The sequence below is a fragment of the Epinephelus lanceolatus genome, chromosome 15, assembly GCF_041903045.1.
Source record: "Epinephelus lanceolatus isolate andai-2023 chromosome 15, ASM4190304v1, whole genome shotgun sequence".
Lineage (NCBI taxonomy): Eukaryota > Metazoa > Chordata > Actinopteri > Perciformes > Serranidae > Epinephelus > Epinephelus lanceolatus.
The window spans coordinates 29,613,388-29,637,300 of NC_135748.1; the positions used below are offsets into that span (position 1 = coordinate 29,613,388).

General features: G+C 42.3%; 1 protein-coding gene across 4 annotated transcripts in view; it reads left to right on the plus strand.

The window, feature by feature from the left end:
• Positions 1 to 18,788, plus strand: part of LOC117267615 (SLIT and NTRK-like protein 3) — a 33,151-nt gene extending 14,363 nt beyond the window's left edge. For all 4 annotated transcript variants that reach the window (XM_033643628.2, XM_033643627.2, XM_033643626.2 and 1 more), the window contains 2 exons: positions 2,153 to 2,372; positions 16,176 to 18,788. In XM_033643628.2, the coding sequence (XP_033499519.2) occupies positions 2,153 to 2,372; positions 16,176 to 17,306 (1,351 nt within the window). In that variant the 3' untranslated portion in view covers positions 17,307 to 18,788. The remainder of the gene's footprint in view (positions 1 to 2,152; positions 2,373 to 16,175) is intronic.
• The last annotated feature ends 5,125 nt before the right edge of the window (positions 18,789 to 23,913 follow it).

The window sequence follows — 23,913 nt, forward strand, 5'->3', positions numbered from 1 at the left end:
AATAATTGTATTTAGTCAGCGAGCTAAACATGGCCGTGTTTGAATAAGACAACAAGTCAACTTTCATCCACTGCTGTGTAAAGACTGAGAAGGTTCGTGCCGTAAGACCTTCGTATGCAGAACATCATCCAGCCTCTCAGCTCCACTGGCTCTATATTTAAAGATAAGGTTCAGAACATCTACGGGAGCCATTAATTTGACTATTAATCAATAATAAAGATCCTCTCAGGACATTCAAAAAGTCTTCCTCTTAACCTCTCGTTAGCCTTTGTTAGTGACTCCAGGGCAAGTGAGCAGTAAGTAATTTAAACCAGATCTATTACTTATTGCAGCGATGGAACTATATTGAATCGCTAGCATGCAGGGAGAGGTCTACAGTCATACTTAATTCCCCCCTAAATTCAAATTAATTTCTGTTATTGAAAAAGAAAACATAAAAATTCAAAGTGTCTTAAATCTGACACGATGATCAGGCATGCCAAGGCGAGTGTAAGAACTCATCAGTGCAAAATGACACAATATCATTTGACAGTGATCAGCTAATCAGCTGTGAAAAGCACAGATTAAATCAAATTTCTGTTATGACTACCTTACATAAATATTCATTCATGTTATTATCATGCCGGGATGCAGGGGATGTAAATTATGCTTCAAGATAAATCGATTGAAACGTGAGAAATTCAAACTGTGCTCTAATCAAGAAAAACTTATTGAGACAAAGTTGAGACAAAGAATGTTTGATGTTTTTTATATTTCATGTGTCTTCACTGTCAGATATCACTGAGTAGGGAAGTGCAGCTTCCTTTAAAGGTACACTGTGCACGATTGTAGGTAGCTGTAAACATGGAAGTAAAAGACCTCGCTATATTTGTATTTTTAATAAAGCCCCAATCTCACCTGAGTGCTGTGGAGATACACACCCATAAATATGGAGGGCAAAAAATGACATAACTATCATAAATAAATAAATAAATGTAGAAATATTTACAGAAATTAATAAATAATTATGGAAATAATTAACTAAATTAATGCTAAAAAAAGATGTAAATAATACATAAATGCATAGAGAAATAAATGCAGAGGTTAGGACCTCTTACTGCATTAACATACAGGCAAAGAATTGCAAAAATAAATTCATATCGTCATAAAAAGTGTAGAAATAAATTAGAGATATTTATTTTTTCCTTTTCATTGACTCACAAAATACAAACCGAACAACAAAAATGCACAATTCTGCCAATTCATCAGTGAGTCCTGTGATTTCTAACCCCCTCATAACAAATATTGAAAAATCAAAACCAAAATTGAAACCAACTCTTTACCAATATACCTCTCAAACAATATCAGTCATAAACATTGCTAGTTTTTTCACAATTTTCCCAATACTTTCATTTTACGTCAATAAAGATATTTATTTATGTCCTGTTTAATTATCAACTTTTATTTATTATTTTTGTTTATTCCAGTATTTAATTTTTTTATATTTTTTTTTATCCTTGTATTAATTTATTTTGTTCCATATGTTTTATTTCAATATTTATTTATTTATATATTTATTTATTTATTCCTGTATTATTTCATTTATTTAGTTCCATATTTGCTTTTTAAGTATTTATTTATTTTCATATGTATTTCTTTTTTTCCTGTATTTTGTTCCATATTTTTTAATTCAATATTTATTTATTTATATATTTATTTTTTTATTTATTTCTGTACTATTTTATTTTTTAGTTCTGTATTTGTTTATTTCAGTATTTATTTATTTTTTCATAATTATTTCTTTATTCCTGAATTATTTTATTTATTTAGTTCCATATTTGTTTACCTCAGTATTTTTTATTTTCATATTTATTTTTTTTCCTGTATTATTTTATTTATTTAGTTCCGTATTTGTTTATTTTTTAATCAATTTATTGATACTTAAGTCATTTTTCGTCCTCTGTAAATTAAAGTCCTAAACATAGAAAATAAAAATAGAATAAGAAAAAATGGGCAAAGGACAGAGTCTCCACAGAAAATACACTGCCAAACATTTCTAGTGGGTCATTATTGATGATTGAGGATGATTATTTCTGTATGAAACTATTAATTGTTTAGGAAAATCCTTCACAGTATGTCTTTATCATAACCACTCCCCATTTATCCTTCTTAGGTACCTTTATTTTGAGTACAACGAGATCCGCGAGGTCGATCCAGGGACCTTTGACTCCATGCCATCCCTCCAGCTGTTGTTCCTAAACGCCAACCTGCTTCGGAGCCTCCCCCTCGGCGTGTTCTCTGGAGTTAATCTAGCTCGACTCAATCTGAGAAACAACCACCTCCTACAGCTTCCTATGGAGGGCGTGCTGGAGCACCTCACCGGCCTGGTGAAGGTTGGTGCAACTGTTTTCTCTGAATGATTGAGGGGAGCTTCGGTGCAGGTGGCTGCTTGAAAAAAACATGATCCTGATCTGCTAACCCGCTGGTGTGTAAATGAGTCAGATACCTGGCATGAAGCTTTTAGCAGATTTAGGCCAAATAACATGTATTTTGTTGAGTGACAGTGGCAGGGTGAAAAATGGGAGATTATTGAATTGGATCACCCCCGTTGATTTACTAAACGAAAATGTGCATAATTATACAGAGTATGTTTATTTCAAATGTCAGACGATGAGATTAAAAGAACTAATAGATTGCCAAGACACATTACATTATCACAGCTTGATGAACTAAACAAAAACAAGCCGAAATCTTGGATGAAGCTGCACCCGCTCCTGAAACTTCTGGCAGCCCCTGATCTCCTGGCCTCTGGCACAGCTGCAGTTTCCTCCGTCATCTGCATCGTCTGTTGTTCTGAGAGCTCTGCTGCGGCACGTGGGACTTCGGTTGCACCTCAGGTATTCTAATTGGAAAATTGCAATTGACTCAATTTGCATAAGTGGTCTTAATAAATCAGGAGCTAAACTGGAGAAAGCCGAACCCCTCAAGTTTTTGAGCATGGTTGTAATTAATGCACCTCTTTGTAAATCGGCTGTGTAAACTACTGTATGTGTTAAATTCAGTGTTTGTGTCAGGCCTTAGCTCGCACATTTAACTGCAGCGTTACAGTATGTGACTGGTTGCTGCACACAAAGCGCCGATAAGGACCGAACCCAAGGTATTACATTTTTTTCATCCTGCCTCCTCTCACTTCAGCAAATTTAGTGTACCAGGCTTTTCTTAGACAGCCCGAGTAGAATGAGGTAAGGTGGGTGTGGATTAGCCTGAATGTCATTGTGAATTTCCATTTTACTTTGCTCCGTGAAAAATTCCCGATCCTAGGTAGTGTGGGTGAGGCTGGCAGTTCAGAGGCTGCTTCTAAATGTTTGCTCAGGGGAAGGACGACGGTGGTTTATGAAGCTGGGGGAACCATGTAGAAGTGTATTATGTTTTTGTGCTGTTATACGTCTCTGATGTCCAAGAGCATTAAAGCATCCACCAAATGGAAGTACACTGTGTGCCATATTCATAAAGCCCAGCGGTATCACCATTGTAGCGCTCAAAAATCTGTAGCACGGTAATTGAATTCATTCATTTACCAGGGTTGTTATTACTCCGACAAAGCCACATTAGCGCTGCCCGTGGACTGCAGAAAATAATGTGACAATGATATCACCTGTTGACTTACTGCTGGCCTGTTTGAAGCTCGGGAAGCGGGATTTCTGGGCGCTGGCGTGTGTTTTCCGAGCCAGAGTTTGCAGAGTAAAATCAAAGGGTAACACAGATGGAAGCAGGGTGAAGCTCGCAGCTGCTGTAAAAAAGCAGTCCATTTTGATAATCATAAAGCAGCAGCATGTATAGCTTAGAGTCACTGTCGCCATCAAGAACAGGATTAAACAGTTACACCCACTTACACACGCTGATATTTCTGAGAAAAATACCTCCCCTGATGTCACTGTTATTCAAAAAAATAGCTATTAATGAGACATTAGAGAGAAAATGAAAATTACCACAGTGTTTTTTAAATTAGTTAATTAACAGCAACACAAGAGCAAATGAATCTTCCCTTTGAAAACCAGCGGCGAGAGTATTATAAAATCAAGGTGAATCAGAATCGGAGTGTGTGCCAGGAATGTGTACAGTTCAGGAATACATATGTCTTTCTCAGTAAATGCAAAGAGCATGCTGTGTAGCTGGGCAGCTCGCTCTCATCACTGCCAGCTGCAATGAGGAAACTTGCCTACAGCCACATCTCACCTTGTGTAAAGATGTCGGATAGACAAAAAAAACAATGCACACTGCTGAAAGATTGATGAAAACAACACAGTATTCACCAGGGGGCAGGGTAGACAGGAAACTATTTAATGTCCGACTAATATTCACTTTTATTTGAGTCTGTGTTAATACTTAGTTCATCTTAAATGGGGCAGTTTGACATTTTGGGAAACACACACTTGGCTGTATTTGCTTTCTTGCTGAGTTAGATGATCTGTGTGTTCAATATGAGGCTGCAGCCGGTGAGCTTATTACTGTAGCATGAAGAAGGGAAACAGCTAACCTGGCTTTATCCAGAGGTAACAAAATCTGCCTCTGCATTATATATCATATCTTTAAACTTTAAAGGAACAGTTCACCTCAGAATGAAAAATACATATTGTTCCTCTTACCTGTAGTGTTGTTTATCAGTGTAGATTGTTTTGGTGTGAGCTGCAGAGTGTTGGAGATATCAGCCGTAGAGATGTCGGCCTTCTCTCTAATATAATGGAAGTAGATGGCACTCCACTCGTGGTGCTCAAAGCACTAGAAAATACATTTTAAAAACTCAACAGCAATGTGTCTTTCCTCTTTCATGACTCAGTGACTCAAGATAATCCACAGACCTTGTTGTGAGCAGTTTTATGAAGGAACTATTTTCTTTCTACCAAGCTGCACCCGCTAACCGTATCACTGTGCAGAAGGAAGCATGTATTAATGGTGTCCTCCTTGGCTGAGCTGTAACATTAGCTAGCTAGGCAGTGGTGGTAGGTGCAACTAGAGCGCCCGGCGTTTTTGCCGGCGCACTCTCAACTCCACCAGTTGAAAAAACTTCAACTCAAAGCTGAAAGAAGCCCCACTTCATCTCTTTTTTCATTCCCATTGTCCAGTCGGATGATTTGAGAGGGGACGGGCCTTCTGTCATAGTCATAACAACAAGTTTACAGTTGGTAAACAATGGACAAGAAACTGGTGGTAGCGGTTGCTGGATACCCAGAGCTATCCGGCCCAATGATAGACAGCAGGTTGTCAAACTGCCCCTGAGTCATCCTAAAATATGCCTGGAAACGGCCATCATGGATGCAAAGCTCCTGGACCAACTGGTGGTGCTCCCCGTGATCCACCCTCTTTTTTAGGGTCTCATGTACCCACCCAGATCTCCGTTTCCCTGTGCCCAACAAACTCTCGCCCTCAACCAGAGCTACAACAAGTACCCTCTGCCTCAACATTTTAGGAACTAGATACTAATAACTGTCAAATAACTAAAATGAATAAACATGCAAAACGTTTCCTTGTGATTGGGACCTTAGATGCGGTACCGTTTGTGGGTGTAGTTCAGTGGAAGGAAAATAGTTCCTGCATAAAACTGCTCACAACAAGGTCTGTGGAATATCTTGAGTACTCGGGTCATGACTTCTGGAAAGAGACATTGCTGTCGAGTTGCCAATATGTCATCTGGTTCCATTGTATTTCGAAGAAGGCAGATATCTCTACGGGCGACACCACCAACATTGCTGCACTGCTCCCGAATCATTGAGCTAAACAGACTATACTGAATTATTAATATAGTGCTGCATGGACGACGAGTTTTTGTAGGATGACACAGAAGTTAGGGCTCCCTCGTCCCTCGTCAGAAAGCCTACAGGACTTTAGATTATTGCAAATAATAAGCTCTGTGATAAACAAACGTCTATAATACTTGCATTTTGAAATACAATCAGCAGGAGTAAAAAGCTAGGCTATAAACAAACTACACTACGGTCGCATGACTTGAACGTCGCCACCACTACCAGCCTGCAAAGCCGTGTTTGTTGTGATGACGTTCTGTAGTTTCATTTAGCTACTTTTTGAGTCACAAAAAAAGCTTCAAAATTCATGAGTGGGGTGTTTACTGACATATTTAATGTCGTAAAACAAAACTTTAAGTCTCGTAAGCTTGTGTTAACCTGATTCCAGCCATCTAACCCATTCAAAAAATCCATTGACTTCAAGACAAGGGAACCAGGAGTGCTAAAATGCTGACTCATTGTCAGCTTTAAGGACTCACTCCTGCAGCACTCTATACTGCTAAGTGGTTAGCAGCTAGGCAGCAGCTAGGGCAGGGGCTTAATAATATTAACTCAGTTTCCAGTCAGTTAACAGATAATTATAACCACGACTGTCTTCACCAGATCATATCTAGTAATTCTATTAAAAGATTACCTGTCAGTACAGCTCTCGCTTTTTTTTCCCAGGCCATTATTTTCACTTGGCTGCTTTACATCCTCCTGAGTACAAAACAAACCAGCGGATATGTTTATGCATTATATAATTTTTTGAAATATCAGCCAATATTTCTCTTGAAACTGCCCTGCCCAGCGCAGCACAAGCACAGCCACCACAGGTGTTTTAGACATAAATACATTAGCTCAATAAAAGCCCCCTGAAAATACTAGGCTTTTTTGGAATATGACCAGTCCTCTGGCTGGCATACCGATGTATTTTCTATTTCAGGGTGGAAGATATTCTCATTGACTAAATGCCAATAAAGCCGGTTTACAACAGAACGTTTCACTGCCCTGTATAGAAGATGATGTGTGCTGCAATATAAAGGCAGGATTTTCTCGGTAATATTAATAACCACCTTTAATCAATTGCCTGTAGGGCTGGATCATATAGAAATGATTAATATTGCAGTATTATTTGAAAATATATGTTATGATATTTACTCAGAATCAGCTGATTGCCAGGAGGGTTTTCACATACAAGGAATTTGCTCTGGTGTATAACATAAACAAAGTAAGAGAAAAAGAAATGCACAAATAAAGAAATATAAATACAGAATAGTAGAAAATAACATGAAAAATATGAAGAATACTATAGAAATGTTTACTATATTAAAGTAAACAAGCTGTGCAGTTTTGGGAAGTGGTGATTCTGGGTAGAAATGTGCGTTCACAATACAGTGTACCATGACATAATCCCACAACTAAAAGTTAAAGGCATTTTCATTTAATTGATTTAAATGGTTCTTATAGTATTATTCTGTTTTAACAGGGGAGTATCTTGTGATATTAACAAAAATATGTATTCCAAGTTATTAAGATGCTGTGCTGTGATAGATTTTGGTCAATATAAGTTGTTAGCATTTATTTAAAGATGACATTGTGAACCACAAAAAATGATGCAGTCATATGTAGTGGTAAACTATAAACTATAATACTGGATTATAGGTAAGGCCATATCATCTCATTCACAATAATACCAGTATTATTCTTAATATCATATGAGAAATTCATATCGTGATACTAACATCATACTGTTACCCAAGGCAACAACAAGCATGGCTGAAAGTGAAATTATTACCAACTCCACAGTGGTTCCAAAAAGAGGAGCAGCTTCAGTAGTGTGGAATAAACCGTGGCGTCCTGAATGTTTTATGAACAGCCCCGGACTTCTCAGACTCTTTTAGTGACTTACCGCTCAGAGGGAACTCAGTCAGTGGCTCCTCTGGCAGCAGCACAGCGTCTCTCCCTCTCCTCTCTTGACGTGTGCACACGAAGTAGGTGTTGTCAAGTGATTTTGTCATAAACCTTTGGTTATGTAAACCTATGCAATGCTCGTGGATCGACAAAAAGATACATATACGGAAATGTGCGGTAGTTATGGTATCATAGCAGCCTGTCACAGGTTACGGCGTGATGATTAAAGGAGAAATGGCAGAGCATAAAGGTCCAGGTGGGAAAACTACCCCTCATTTTCCCCCCAGGTTAACACAGTTAGGTCTGTCAGCACTGTTGCCATTGTTAGCACTGTTAGCAGTGTTGCCAACTCTATTTATTTCCAATGACAGTAGCTAGCACTAGCTCCAAAAGTCACTAGATGACGTCATAGGCTATTTGCATAGTGGTGACCTGAAATATCGTGATATTATTTTCGGGCCATATCTCCCACCTCCAGGTAGGGCTGAATTCATTGTTGATAAATCTGTTGATTGTTTTCTTGATTAACTGATTAGTTGTTTGGTCTATAAAATGTCAGAAAATGCCGAATAGCATTTTTTCCTGAAGCCCAAAATGACATCCTCAAATGTCTTGTTTAGTTCGCAACCAAAAGATGCTCAGCTTACTGTCATAGAAAAGTTTAAAAGTCTGGGAAATATTCTGGATTTTAAGATGGAATCTGAGAATTTTGACTCTTTATTCCTTAAAAATTTACTCCAATTAATCGACTATCAAATTATTTGGCAATTATTTAACAGTTGACACCTACTGCAGCTCTGATTCGCCAACCCTATATATCTGTGGCAGTCGTGAAAAGTAGATTCTTTATAGAAGATACAGAAACCTGCACTCATTTTGTTGTTCAGTATTGTATCTTTCTGCAGGTACCAGGGCAAACATACTCATCGTGTCATGTCTACATGCTTCCATAGCACTTTTCGGCACACTTCAAACACAAAAAATCCAGATATCTAATACGGCAGCATTAAAAGTCAGTGTTTGTTTTCCCTCAGAATAAAAGATCAAGGGCCTCTTTCTAGACTCACCATGTTGCACTGATGTTCAGCAATCACACCAAGGCAGAGATGCCAATTTCTCTACTGACAATAGCCTCAATGGACCAGAAACTCTTGCTCTTTGCTCTTTGCTATTACTACCGCTCTCTCTCCACCTACATGAAACACAAACTGCTGGATAGAACAAGTTCATGCCCCTTCTCAAGGGGTTGTTGAAGTCGCTCTGGGAAATATGGGAAATCACTATCTGAGGTAGAAGTCGACGAGGCAGGCAAAGGGAGCGTGAGTACACTATGAAAGTAAATTACAACACTTCAGAAACAGAGGAAAAGAAAAAAAACCTCCTGGAATGCACTCAGCATCACCGACTGATGAAATCTAACGGTGTGAGAGTGTCCATGAGTGGATTGCTTTGACGCATTTCTGGGGCTTTGTATGTATAACATCTCACATATAGTGTAGCCATGAAGACAGCTTTTCCAATTTACATACTTTTCCAGAAAGAAAAATCCTTAAATTCTTGCGTATACTGCAGATTCCCCTCCCAATGCACTCTTTTCATTTTCGCTCTGTGGATTATTCAAAAGACAATGAAACACATTCATCAGTATGGAGAAGGCTTGGCAAGCTGAAGCTCAGGGCCGTCTCGTCACCAGAGACTACAGCAGAAACCCTGCACCAGAACTTCCTAAACCTGCTTATATTGACTATATTTCTCTGAACTAACTGGTGCAATTGTGATGACTGACAGGATATCGCTGTTTGGGCAAATTGATCAATTATAAGACACACAGCTGGCTAAGAACATCCCGAATTTCTCCCCTGATGTCTAGGGTTTTTTTTTCTTTTCTTATGGCTCCCAAGTATATTTTGGGCAATTATTGCTTGATCTTTCATCTGCGTCATAATGATAAAAATCCACAAGAGTAAAATTTGCTCCTCTGCGGCTAAAGCATGGCAGCTTCCATCCAAAATTGATGGCATTATTTAAGCCGGGCTGAATAAATTCTCTGACAAACGAGAGGGGAGGTTGTGTTTTTCACAAATTTCTTCCAGTGTATGATAACAAGAAGCATCAAAATAGTGAATGTTGCACTCAAAACTGAGACATTTAATGGTTTTGTTTGTAACTTTAAGATCATCCTTGTGATTAGTGACAACACAGATACTCTATAACTGAGATAACCTATTACAAGCTGCGCCAATGGTATGCATGTAATGCTATACACTGTCTCTCCTCCTCATACCTTCCCTCGAGTGTAGTACACATCATGTAGATGGATGAAATCAGATTTGTTTGTTCCTTATTTTGCCGCTTGTTTTTATCTGCTGGCTCAGTGTTTGATATCACCTGAGTGTAGGATCAAGTCAGTTGTTGCCAGATCTCATGAGAGTGTGTTGCTAAAACAGGGACACGTCTCCAGCAAAGTTAATTTTCTCCCGAGTTGTCCATCTGAAAAAATGCCATTTCAGTGTCAGAATGCTTAGAAGGGTTGGAGCTTGTGAAAAATGGGTCCAATATTTACTCCAGTGCCTATGGGGAGAAGGAAACAGTCATAATCTGTACTCGCTTTTACTTTTCCCATAGGAATGAATGGACTCAGGCCCACTGATAGTCTCCTAAAGGGGTGGGGCATTGGCGATACCCATGTGATACAGATACAGGAAATTAATCTAAAGTGGGCCGACTCGGTTTATTGATGGTCTCTGGTGACGCCTCTCTCTTAGGACGTTAAGTGAACTGCAGTCAGCATCCTGATGCTCTTTCACCGGTGCTTGTACTCGGTAGCTGTGAGCGAGCACCAGGGCTTCAGCAAAAATACATTTCAATCATATTTTGATTAAAGTTACTATCTTTAGAGTTCCTATATTTCATTTGGACCATAAACCCTTTTACTGTCAGTAAACAGATGTCATTTCCTGGTGGGCAGGGCTTAACTGGAGGCAAAACAATTCTCCACAGACATTAGCCAGCGCTAGCTAGCTAGTTCTGTTGGCTTGTTTTAGAAGATGGAGCAAGATAATGCGAGTGGTGCATTCAGAAACCCTGGCACAAACTGCACTTTGCGTAAATTCGAAACGCTCTTTGAATGACATGGCATCTTTGGCTCCCAACAACCCAACAAGACGGCAAGTCATGTTTTGCATCCAGCTAATAAAATGATGTCAGTAGCTATGTTTCCATCCAAAACTGATTCGAATCATTGGGAAATGTGCATTAAAAGAAAAATAAATCCTGTGTGTTTCCATTAAATGTATTGACTTTGGTGAAAACTACGAACTCGCGCGAGTTTTCCGCAGAACCGAAAACAAAACAAGTCTCGCATTCTTCTTCTACGTTTTCTGGCAGTTGGCAACCAGCTTGTAAATGCATTACCGCCTTCCCGACCCGGAGTGTGGATATCACCATGGAGAGAGGCGCGCTACATCAGACTTAATTCAAACATAACATCCCTCGTTTTGCGAATCAACATTTTTTCGAATCAACCAAAACCCAGCTAAAGCGAGCGTATTTTAGCTTGTGCGAATCAGGGGATTTTAATTCGAATTTTGGCGTTTCCATCATAATTTTACGATGCGATACTTCTAAATGTGCATCTAAACAGGCTGATGGAAACATGGCTAAAAAGGTCTATTGGCTCCATGATGCTAGTAATAAGTAGCTTACCATCTTCAAATTACATTATCAGCTGATGTTACAAGCAAGAATAAGTAGAATAAGTTACAGCTAGCTGGCTAACATTAGCTCAGGATACGGTTAGCTTGTTAGCCGCTACGCATCGCTCTTGGCTAGTAGAGAGCACTTTGGACAGTTAGGGCTTTTTTTGTTTGGTTTAATTAACACCAATTGTCATAATACATAAATTAGTATCATGTATCACGTTAGCTGGGGAAGTAATTTGGCAGGTTAGCCAACTAACAAATCCGCTAAGATAGTGTTTTGCTAGCGCTAATGTTCACGAGTAAAGGGTTGTGTCCACATAAGTATTTTTTTCTAAGGCTGGTGTATTTTTGTAATGCTTCGCAATGGGAGCGCCGTGTATTTACGCTGTGCTACAAACGGCACCAGTGCAACAAATGTGAGTGTGAATTCTGAGCGCTGCTGGTTGTGCGTTTTTCTGAGCGCCAAGAAAAATGTTCAGCTTTGGGTAAAAATGCATCACTCATCATGATCACTTTACCTGTTCAGTCACAGTGGAGACAAGGCGTCACATCATGTACAACTGTGGAAGGGAAGTCTGTTAATATTCTGTAAATACATTGTTTACTGACATGAACCCACACAGACCAGCAGATTTGTCTTCTCTCCCTGCATGCCTCAGCCTTTCCTCATCCAGAGCAAGTCCTCTACCTTGTGCTGACATGTTCACTTCCACAGATTTTACGCATAATAGCAACGAGACGTGACCAAAGCGCTCTCAAACGCTCCTAGCTGGCACTGTTGCCAACTCCTCAGTAAGAAAAGTAGCTATTGGCTGTCCTAAAAGTCGCTAGCAGTCGCTAAATGACATCATCGCCTAATTTGCATAATTGTCCATATGTATGTAATTGTAATGGCTGCTGTAGGAGAGAGGAATAACGTCGTGGGAGAGACAAAAACTGAGTAAAAAAACACCCTGAATATGTTTAGAACTACAAATGAACCTTCTTTCACTGATTTATATTAGACAAAGAAAATTTAACATTTACATCCCGCCCTGACTGTAAACCAGGTCGGGATCAGCCAGCGGCGGTTCCACGCATGCGCGATTCACTTGCAGTCTGGACATGGAGGGGTTAACATCTCCTGCTCTGACTGCAGCTGGGAGGGAGGACTGGGCCGTCTATGAGTGCTTTGGGGCGAGGGAAGGGCCCACGGCAGCATCCGCTGCTCGTTGAGAAGAATAAGAATGATACATGCTCTCACAATAGAGTCTCCAGAAGTCTTCAATAACATCAGAAAAGATTTTCGCTAGATTTGTCGCTAGTCGCTTTTTTGAAAAAGAGTCGCTAGAGGGGTCTGAAAAGTTGCTAAATATAGCAACAAAGTCGCTAAGTTGGCAACACTGCTAGCTGGTCGTCTCCTCAGGAGTGCCCGGCGTTTTCAGCTGGAAAAAAAAATGCTTTGGTGGACATGGGGCCTATAAGCAAGCTATGGTAGCCAGCTATCTGTAACTAAGCTATGCTGCACTGATCTGATCTGGTGTTGGTTGCTTCATAACATTAGCTGCCAAAGTAATTTGCAAATGGCAAGACGACTAACGAATTAAAGGTCCCACATTATGCTAATATTTGGGTTCATACTTGTATTTTGGGTTTCTATTAGAACATGTTAACATACTTTAATGTTCAGAAACACATTTTTTTTTCCTATACCGTCTCCCTGAATACACCTGTAATCACCCTCCGTCTGAAACACACCGTTTTTCATTGGTTTCACTGGAATTACTTTGCTAGGCAACAGCTTGGCTTCATGTTTATGTCCTGTCAACTGAGGTCATTCACATACACTGCAAAACTTTCCAACAGGAAATACCAAAGGACCCATTTATAATATTTGTTTCAAACAGTCTATATAGTATAGTTGTGACATCACAACTTTACGAAAGTCCTGACGGCTCATTTCGAGGCACACTTTCTGAATTCGGACTGTGTGCGTGTCTCCGTGGATTAACCATTTTGTTACTCACACAGTGATTATAGCACCTATACCTACTTTATTTTTAAAAATACATGATCAAAATACATGAAATACAAATCTGACATTTCAAAATATAGGACCTTTAACTAGCCAGATCAGCCCCAGAGTCCTTACAAATTAAATTATGTTAACTATGCAAGATGGTATTTTGCTATTTAAGCTTGTAAGCAATCTTATATTACACATATTTTACAATATGTTTAACATGTCAGCACTTCCTCTAATGTTAGGATTTACTTTCAGCACCGGGGCGAACTGAAATTATGGCATCAGGCACTTAATTTGATAAATTTATTACACCACAAATAAGACAAGAATAAGCTTGCTAGCACAGCCTGCAGACCAGTGGCGAAGTGGTAGTTGATGAGGTGGGTGTGCTACTAGGTAGATGGGTAGGTTACCAAAGAGGAAGTGGGTGCACTTACCTGTATATTCCAATGGCTTTTTGGCTGATACTGTAGGTGGGTGTACTGTAAACGGCCAGAAGAGAGGTGGGTATACCCCATATTAACTGACATGGACCCTCCGCCTCTCTCCCTGCCACAAGGACACTACTTCCTTGGAGTCGAGAGGGCGGCCTGGGATCAAACCCCTGGTGCTCAGCATGGTCTTGCTCTAGCTGAAATTGACTTGCTAAGTGAACACTAAGTGAAGGTCTGTCTCCACCGAGCCACTGCTTTAAAATGCAAATAACACAAACAGCAAGTGTGGACTCTCGTGGTGGTGGGTGTTGTTTTTTTATTGACGTTAGTGGACTGCATTTCCTAGCTAAAGTTTGCTAATGTTGCACACTTTAAGCGCTGTAGCAAAGCTGAAGAGAGGCAAGGCACTCGGGAACATGCACAAAGTTACATCCTTTGGATTTTGTGGGATAAATTTAGCCCGAGTCCCTTACATAGTAGTCTGTCCACAGGCTGCTAGAGGCAAGTTACGTTACAACCTGTTTACCCGCAATAAAAAACACTGGTAAGAAGTTAATACACAACCTTTAAACAAGACACCGATGGCTGGTTTTGCCACCAGAGTGTTATTGAAATTCCTGTATGGTAATGATACAGTATCATTACATCCTGTTTGTGACTCTGTAAGTGGAATGACTTTGCTAAAAGGCTTCATGTTCCCCAAAAAAGTGTTTTCATGCACTTGCAATTTCTCTAGCACCAGCACCTGTCAGGCTAACTGAGGGTCTATAATTTCCCTTCAAAACAGAGCTTTGATTGACATGTTGACAGCAAATCACACACTAGGTGACCAGGCGTATAAATTGTAAACGGTGTTGGACATGTTGGGCAGATGCTTGCAAAAGAGAAGGGGATAGAGCCCCTGGGATCCGTGCGGAGGCAAACAATACCTAGAATAAAATGCTTCGAGAATTTCAACCAGATGGAGGATCGCAGTTATAAAAGTTATGAAACTGCAAAAACAAGCTGACATTTCTGTCATACAGTGTTCATTTAAAATGTCACCTTGTTTTTTAATGTACGTTCACGCTGAATTACAGCTCAGTTGTGTCACAATGATGCTGAAATATGGAAAACTGCACTTTTCAGCGGACCTTTAATATAGCGAAAGTGTTCAAGCTGAGTTAAAACTGCGGCAGAGTGTTGTTTCTACTCACCCTCCAGTCGCAATTATGTCATTATCAAAGCCACACAAAAGCCCACAGTGGGCTAACTCCAATAAAGTGAAGGAGTATCCTGTTGTTCAGCGCGAGGCACAGGGAAGCAGTCGTTCCATGGCTCCCACAACAGCAATGCTGAATCATCTCGAAAAGCATCCATCTATTTCTGCGAGCCAGGGAGCTGGCCTAACCAAATTAGCATGACAACATTTGTGCAAGCTCCTTGGAAGTGTGACAGAGAGAATATCAGCTTCCATTGCCAATGTCATTGCTAAAGATATGGAAGAGATCAGTTCTGCAGACAATGCAGCGTGATGTGAGTGATTCCCTTTGTGCATAATCTGCTTTACCCTTTTCAAAATGTGGCAAAGTGAATATTTGAGTTTGTTTTTAGGACGCGCAATCAATAGCTGGCAATGAGAAAATGGATTTACGCACACACCTATTGGATTATAGCACAGGGGAGAGTTGCATCACATCCCGTCTATTGTTAAAAAACAAAGTGCCGTGATACTCTCACACGCCCGTCACACAAAACCCGCCGCTGAGTTTTGTCAATAACCACTTATGTAAACTCTGAGTGGTCTTTATTGTAAACTGAAATATTCCTATAACCTGCTGTAGTACATGTGTGAACAAGTTTTAAAGTGAGCACTTGTGGGTGGTACAAGTTGAATTGGTCACTGCTTAGTTGTTCTCCATTATTGAGAGTGTATCGCGCCCATGTGCAGCCATTCAGGAAATGTAAGCACTCCAGTGTGTGGATGACCCTATAATGGCATTATTTACATTAATCAATGCTTTACATCACCTGCATATTTTAGAAAATCATTTAGCTGGACATCGTGGAGAGCTGCTTTGTATTATGCAAATGCAGAGAAAGTCATTTTTTATATATTCTAGCTGGTGAGAGGCAAAGGTAAGAGGGAAAACATCGTTTTTCTTGTTGTCATCTTATTAGAGTGCCAGCTACCGACTTATTCTTCAACTCATGAGACAGTTAGGAAGTTACGAGCATATATCACGAGGGTGTCAGCAGATTTATCCATTTTTTTGTTTGCTTTCCACAAAATGATTCATGAATTTGCATTGCACGGCAGACCAGTAATTAGTGTGCTGTTGCACGGTGACAAAACGCTGTGGTGTTGTGTGTGTTTCTCCAGGTGGACCTGCAGCAGAACCCGTGGGAGTGCAACTGTGAAGCAGCTCCACTGAAGCGTTGGCTGGAGGGGCTCAGCGCCGTGGTGGTGATGGGAGAGGTGGTCTGCCACTCCCCGGAAAAGACCAAAGGAGTAGACCTCCGCTCCCTCTCCATGGAGCTGCTGTGCCCTGAGCTGGAGCCCCAGGAGGACCAGGAGCAGGAGGAGCAGACAGCCACCTCCACAGCCTCAGACAGCGGTGTGTCGGTTGGATACCCCGGCGCAGGGCTGGGCCCCCTGATCCCTCCGGGGAAGGATTCAATCCCTCTGTCGGTGTTAGTGCTCAGCCTGCTGGTGTTGTTTGTGTCGGCATTCTTCGCGGCAGCGGCACTAATCGCCTACGCCCTAAGGAGGAGGGACAAGCTGCCATTCCGTCGCCAGGGAGAGGTAGACTTGGCGGGCATCCAGATGGAGTGTGGGATCTTCACGGAGCAGACGCACCACCACCACCATCACCATCACCACGGCCTCCCAGAGACGCCACCCCTACCTCCGCCCGAACACAACCACGTGTACGACACCATCTTGCCCCCGGAGGCTGCATCGAAAGGTCCCAACCCTGCTGCAGCCCCACATATGTGTAGCAACCCCATCTATAAGGAGGAGCAGGATGCAGCCGTGAAACAGCGGCCGCCGCCGCAGCAGCAGCAGACGTTTGCAGCTTCCAAAGAGACAGAGGGAGGATACTGCTCTGCGGCGGAGAAGGAGAGGGAGTGGACACTGGAGGTGTCCTCATCGCCCATCAACACCGTCACAGGAGCAATGGGACCGCTCCCCGGCCTCCACGGGAACGGTATCCTCTGCCCCACGGTGATCGACAGCCAGGGCCCCACCCCTAAGGTGGAACTGGTGGACTGCCTCTTCAGACTTCCTGCCCCTGAGTTCAGAGACCTGCCAGACAGGTACGCGAGGCCGCCGCCCCGCTACCCTCACCCACAAGACTCCAAACAGGACGCCAGACCCGACCAAACGCTCGTGGTCACCACCGCCAGCTCCACAGCAGGTGGTGGTAACAGCAGCCAGAGCGAGCAGGGAGCCAGACTGAGGACCACGCCAGACTACATGGAGGTTCTGGACAGGTCTTACCAGTTTTAACCCCCCTTCCCACCCCCTTCCTCCTCCTCCTCCTCCTCCTCCTCTTCCCGCTACCCCTCTTCTCTTGTCTCCTCATCATCTCCCTCTCTGGTGATGAATCATTCAGTAACAATGACTCCTGTACAGAGGCTGGCGTGGCTTTGAGAGGAGCCTGTGGGGGAGCAGGACTACACTACACATGTTTATTCCTGGATAACGAGCTGAGGTCAGTTTTTGTATTTTCCCCACTACTGGCGTATAGGTTGGTATTTGGCAAGGATTATCTGATCCCAGATCTCTGCCTGGAGGCGAAACTTCAGCTGCAGCTACTACAGAATTTTTTCCTCTATTTCGCCTCGCAATCGTAAAACTACTGAGGCTCCGTTTTTTTCTACTCAGCGCCACAACGAGCAGGAGACAGCACCGCGGTGGGCGTCAGTGTTCATATTATCAATCTCGCAAAAAGACCTGCGTGGAGGTGAAACCCGCCGGCTCCTCGCAACATCAAACACAGAGTCATAAACTGTGACGGGCAGAAGGTGTGGAGCAAACTGGGTGGACGATGGAGAACCGACGGAGACCAAACGAGAGGGAGAGGGACGACTGAAAACAGCCAAGTGCCTTAGCAATGAACAGCCAGCAGTGTGGTCAATGCTTATTTTTCTATGAATACAGATCTATTTATCTAAACAAAGAGGTTTGACTACCAACGGATGGGACGCTGATGGACGACTGAGACTGAAACCAATCAAAAAGCCGCCGAATGATTGCATTCCCTGGATGAGCCAAAAATAATACTATACCCAGTCAATATTGGAGTTGTTTGTATGCAGTTCAGTTCATTTTCATCTCATCCGGTTAACTTAATTTGCTTATCCAGTTGAATTTTTTTACAGGGCTAGACGAGGGACATTTCCAGGAATAGTTTGGTTGCTGTGTGAAATTATGAAAAGGTTTTATGGATGAAAGGATACAGAGATTATGATTATTTTTTTTCCTCTAAGCGCAAGGCGAAACAAAGGAAGGCCGACACACAGAAGGACACTGTTGCAATGGATGCATTTTGGATTTCTTAATCAGCCAGACTTAATGAGGCCACAAGGACCTCTGCTCCCCCCGTTTTCTTTCATCGGACAAAGGCACAGAGGTTATTGTATTGATTTTTACGTATTTCTCAGAGGAAAATTGAACGGCAAAAAAAGAAACAATGGACTAAAAAAAAAACAACACACACACAGGACGTAAACGCATTTTTTTTGTCAGAAAAAAAAAGACAGACACTTCTATCAACTATCGATTATTATCTTTTACGGAGGTACCTTTTTATGCTTTCATCTCCTACCAATAGTAGAGGCAGTTGTGAATATATTTATTCTTAGTTTTTGCGTGTTGAAGCTCTCCTGTAAGGGATCATGTTATATTAATGTATAGGATGATTCTGCATCTGGTTCAGCCTTCTTACCGCCGACCCACGAAATACAATAAAGGGTGCTACGTAAAAACCTTTGGCGATGGCAGCTACTGTGTGACAGATTAACACACACTTACACACACACACATGCCCTGACCCCCACGAATACTCACTCTCTCCGTATCCGTTGCCTTAATAGTGCATGAAAGGAACAGCTCAAGGTGTGCTAAGCCTGTGAGCTTGTCCACGCAGCGTGCTGGGGAGATCAGATGAGAGTGGAGCCCGCAGGGTTCCTCACACACTAAAGGACGCAGATAGAAGTTAATAGTGTGAAATCTACCACATTAATGGTATAAAATCAATACAATCTATTTGTGAAATAAGGACATGTAAGGCCGGTGGCCCCCAGGAGCCAAGGTCGCGAATTGCTCCATCTCTCTCCGGCTTCTGTCTTAATGATTTTCTCCATCTTCCTCCTCCTCTCCTCTACTTCTCATCTCTCCGTTTGATTCTTCTTCTTCCTCTCTTTTCTCCTCTACGTCCCCTTCCTCCTCTTTCTCTCTCACCGCTCTGGCTGTCAGCTCAGCCTCGCAGGACAGACAGGGAGAGACGCTGTTCTATATGCTGCTCGACACACAGGTAGCTCGCACTGAAGTGTGTCTATGTGTGTGTGTGTGTTTTTTTTGTTTCTTTCTGCTGTGCTCTCTCCATCCTTCGGTGATGAGTGCAATTCTTCAGACGCCTCCTCACTCTCAGTGTTCAGAACTCTGTTGCACAGATAATCCCCCTGTGGGTGTGTGTGTGTGCACGCAGGACGGTGTTGGTGTGTATTCAGAGGGGGTATGCCTTTGTTTGTAGGTGTGTGTGTTTAAGGAAGTGTGTTTGCGCAGCTAGTTGAGTGTCTGTTTGCGTGTGCGTGACGGAGGAGAGCCAGTGCGACGCCACAGCCTCAGTCCAGCCTTAATCCTCTAAGCTGTGTAGTTCACTCATGCCACATCAGCCCCATTGTGTCTACAGACAAAGAAGCCCAGTTAAAACTAAATGTCAGTTAAAGGAACAAACGACTAATTATAGCATCATTCTCTGCGTCCTATTTCTCACTTTTTAACGCTTCCTTCTCGCTTCCTCCGCCTGATTCTTCTCCTTTTTCTTTTTTTCTGCAACACTTTTCAGCCCTGGACTCGTTCCAGCTGTGTGTGCGTCTGCATTTTGCACTTGTGTTTCCCTGTATGTGCGCGTGTATGTGTGTTTGACTATCTGACAGCTTTGCCATGGTTCATGTGTTTGGGTCCTGTCAGAGCTGTCCTGTCACTGTGTGAAAAAAATCATTCATTTCCCAGAGTCGAGGATGAAAGAGTCTTTAGACTTCAAACGCCTGTGGGCCTCTGTGGCTTAGATTGCCTCTCGCTCTTCCTCCACCGCCGTGTCATTTATTCCTTTAAAAAAAAAAAAAAGAAGAAGAAGAAAAAACAGTGCGGCTGTGGCATCGGTTAAGTAGAGATGGCAGAGACATGGCGAGGAGCTGGACAATTAGCCTGATTAAAACACTGTCATTTCGCATAATAGATTTAGCCTGAGCTGCGATAGGCGGATCCCTTCTGAGTGTGTGTGTGTGTGTGTGTGTGTGTGTGTGTGTGTGTGTGTGTGTGTATGTATGTGAGGGCATGAAACCATATTCTTCTCTGCATAAACATGCAGGGTATTAAAAATGCACAGTTGGGCATAGTTTGATGTCAGTGAAAAGAGATCTATTTAAAAGTCATGGTGCATAGCTGCAGAAGCTTTGGTGTTTGGGCATGACAAATAGTTGTGGTCATCGCTCTCTCACACACACACACACACACACACACACACATAAACACTTGCATCATTGTATCAGTGCTGCAAATGCGCGTTCTTTATACAAACACAGATGCAGGAGTAAACAGAGCCCACTTAGATATGTACACAAACTGCACATACAAGCACACGCACATGCAAACATCCCCGGCGTGTGCTGCAGCGCCGAACAGCGATGTTGTTTGGTTGCTCTGCATTGCAGTAATCGGCTCCACTCTCCTGCTCTGCTCTCACCCACAGACAATCACTGGCTCTCAATGGACAACATCAGCAAGGGAAATACCTACAAAGAGAGCAGGAGACAGAGGGAGAGAGCCAGCGAGAGCGCGAGATGGGGAGGGCGAGGAGGATGCTGGAAGGGAGAGGATGATGAGAAGGTATAGGGAGGGAAAGAGGGACTAAAGGGGACAGAGGGAGATTTGAAGAAGGATGGGAGGAGATGAAAAGACGGGGGAGAAAGATCAGCCAGAGCGGGTGTTTCCAGGCTTAAGGCTGCTGGAGGACTTGTTAATTTGCGTGCGAGAGGAGAGTTACAGTAGGTAGTGAGACGCAGCAGAGGAAGAAAAAGAAAGTACTCCCAGTGTGTGTGTGTGTGTGTGTGTGTGTGTGTGTGTGTGCGCGCGGAGCAGGCACCAGATATTTGCCGTTGTGAATCCACACATTTCCGTCCGCCTTTGCTTTGTGTCTGCTCTCCGGCACGCGACGCCACCCACATGATCTCTGTTAAGACTTGGAGCTCAATTATACGTGTCTGCCAAACAGTTACGGTCAGAAGAGGGAAGATTTCCTTGGCTCTCAGTGTAACATGACAATACTTATTTACTGTGTTGTGAAGCAAAATGGCGGATTATTCGGCGTGTTGGCTAGGTGTTATTATAGTAAGCTGATATGTGTCTGTTACTGTGTCATTCTGCTGTTGCGGTAAGCTGGTGTGGAGACACTAAGATGGCAGGGACCAGGCCCGGTTTGACGTTGAAAGCATCACATGAGCTTTATAGGCCTTGTGCTGCAGTTTTAAAGTGTGTATGTGTGTGTGGGTGTGGTTTTATATCTTTGTGCACATTTAAGGTTTGTGTGTGAAAGATCAGTAACAGACAGGAAAAAGGAGAATATGGATGAGAGGGCGGAGGAATCAGGGAGTTTTTTTGTCTTATTTTTTCCCCCTGATTTTCACAGAGAAATACTCTTTGAAAGAAGCAGATTGCTTTTCACACGGATTTTTACGTCCCCACATATCCAAGAAAGTGTTGAGTTTCCTGCTGCAGGAAGACACTGTCACCTCAGGTTTTCTCGCAACACTCAGAAGACAAGAAAAATAGAGCGTAATGTAGACGACCTGCTGATCATGCATCCGTGAAAGTTACATAAAAAAACAATAAATGATTAAACTACAGGTGGGTTTTTTTTGCTACAAATGTGTTTTCAAAATCAGATTTTCACTCAGATATTGCTGCTATTGATTTTTTTTATCCAATTTTCCGCTTTTTTAATATTCGCTCTATAAGAATTATTCGCTGGATTGAGAGCTACAGCAAACATCAGAAAGCCTCAGGATCAGTGTCTCTCTGAAACAACTATGAGGCGGTGTTGATCGCACCATAAATTCTGATTTGTGATCGTGTCTCCCTGCTGTTTCGACTTGTTTCCTCCCCTGTCAGGAGCGAGCCAGGAGCAGAGGATTAGAGCCTACCTCAGCACTGGAATGCCTGGTGGCTGCTATTGCGCAGCTCCCATCACCTCCTAAATACCCCAGCTGGTGGTTTTAGTATTGAGAGGCAGTGGGCCACACAACTGTCGACTTTGCACTTCATTTATGATAAACTTAAGTCGGCCTTAATCTCCGCCCGTCGCCGTGTGTTGAACCAGTGTTTGGAACAACATGTTTATCTGGCGCGGAAGGCAAGTGGAGTGGGAGCCAGGGGAAGGCACCCGTTCACAGAGATAACCCAGAATATCTTCTCTCCCTCCAAGTGCCGCTCTGAAACTGGGAGTGTGATTGTGTTTATGTGTCTGGGTGCAGGGGCGTTACAGTGATTTATGGGTCCAGCACACAGAGGGGAAATCTGGGACCTCGTTTTGCTTTTTCATCAGCAGAGCGATGGCATCAAACATCTGAATCCACCCAGCCGCAACGCAAAGTCCACACATAGTGGTTTTCTAATCAGTTTTATAAATATCTTACATTTCGGGTGCTACACTGATGGCGCTGTGCTGGCTAAAAACAATAACATTAATGGCAGAGCTATAAGTAATTTTATCAGCTTTAAGAATCTAAAATGTGAAGCTTACACAGTAAAAATCCAGCTCTATCGTCAGGAAAAGATGTACGTTTATGCAAACTACACTTGCATGTTATTATGTAGCAGATATGTTGAAACTTTGGTGGTTAGGTTTAGGCACAAAAACCACTTAATTATGGTTAGGTAAAAGGTCATTTTATGTCCTAAAATACTTGGTTTTGGGGCACAATCCCAGCTCAAAACACAGTGATGTCTCTGTAAAAAGCAACAACTTTTCTCTCTCTCTAAGCTTATATTTTTGGCTTTTTGCCTTTATTAAATAGGACAGTCTAAACGACCACAAGCTGGAATCAAGCCCATGGCCGCCGTGGCAAGGACATTGTCTTTGTATATGGGATGCCTGCTCTACCCACTAAGCCACTGGGTGCCCCAGAAGGAACAACTTTTCATGGCATTATCCCAGCAGGAAAGACAACAAGGTCTTGGTAAAATACAATCGATTTTTGTGGCACTATGCCCAGTGGAAAAACAGCGACTGGGTGCTAAAAAACACCCATGATTGGTGGTCAAAAAGCTGCTGGAAATGCTGCAGATGTCTGGATAAAAAACAACCAGTTTTGTTGTTTGTTGGTCTCGAACAATGGTCTGCAGCTTAGCAGGTATCTCACCTAGGTGACACGCCATCCACCATCCCCTCTAATTCCTGATAACAGGGTCAGCTCATATACGTCACTTTAGAAATGTTGGTTAATACGTATGAATTGTGCAAATGTAACATATTTGTGGTCCGCAGAAACACTGGTGACGGGGATGTGGAAACCACTTGTAGTGATGATGGTCACAGTGATCAATGTGGATATCGATCAAAAAGCTTGAGACAGCCTCATTCCTAGACAACTGATGTTTAAATGATTCACTTCTAGTAATCAAGTGGTGTTCATTTGGGGTCTTTTCATACATGACAACATATAGAAAAAGAAATAGAAACTATTTTTACTTTACTGCCATGATACTGTCTCGCTGTAACCCACCTGCTTCCAACTGGCTACCTGAGGACAGTGCTGCATGCACACTGAAATCATGACCGGAAAAAGAAAGTCATTTTCTCTCAATGAAAAATGCCTCAAAGGTTGTGGCT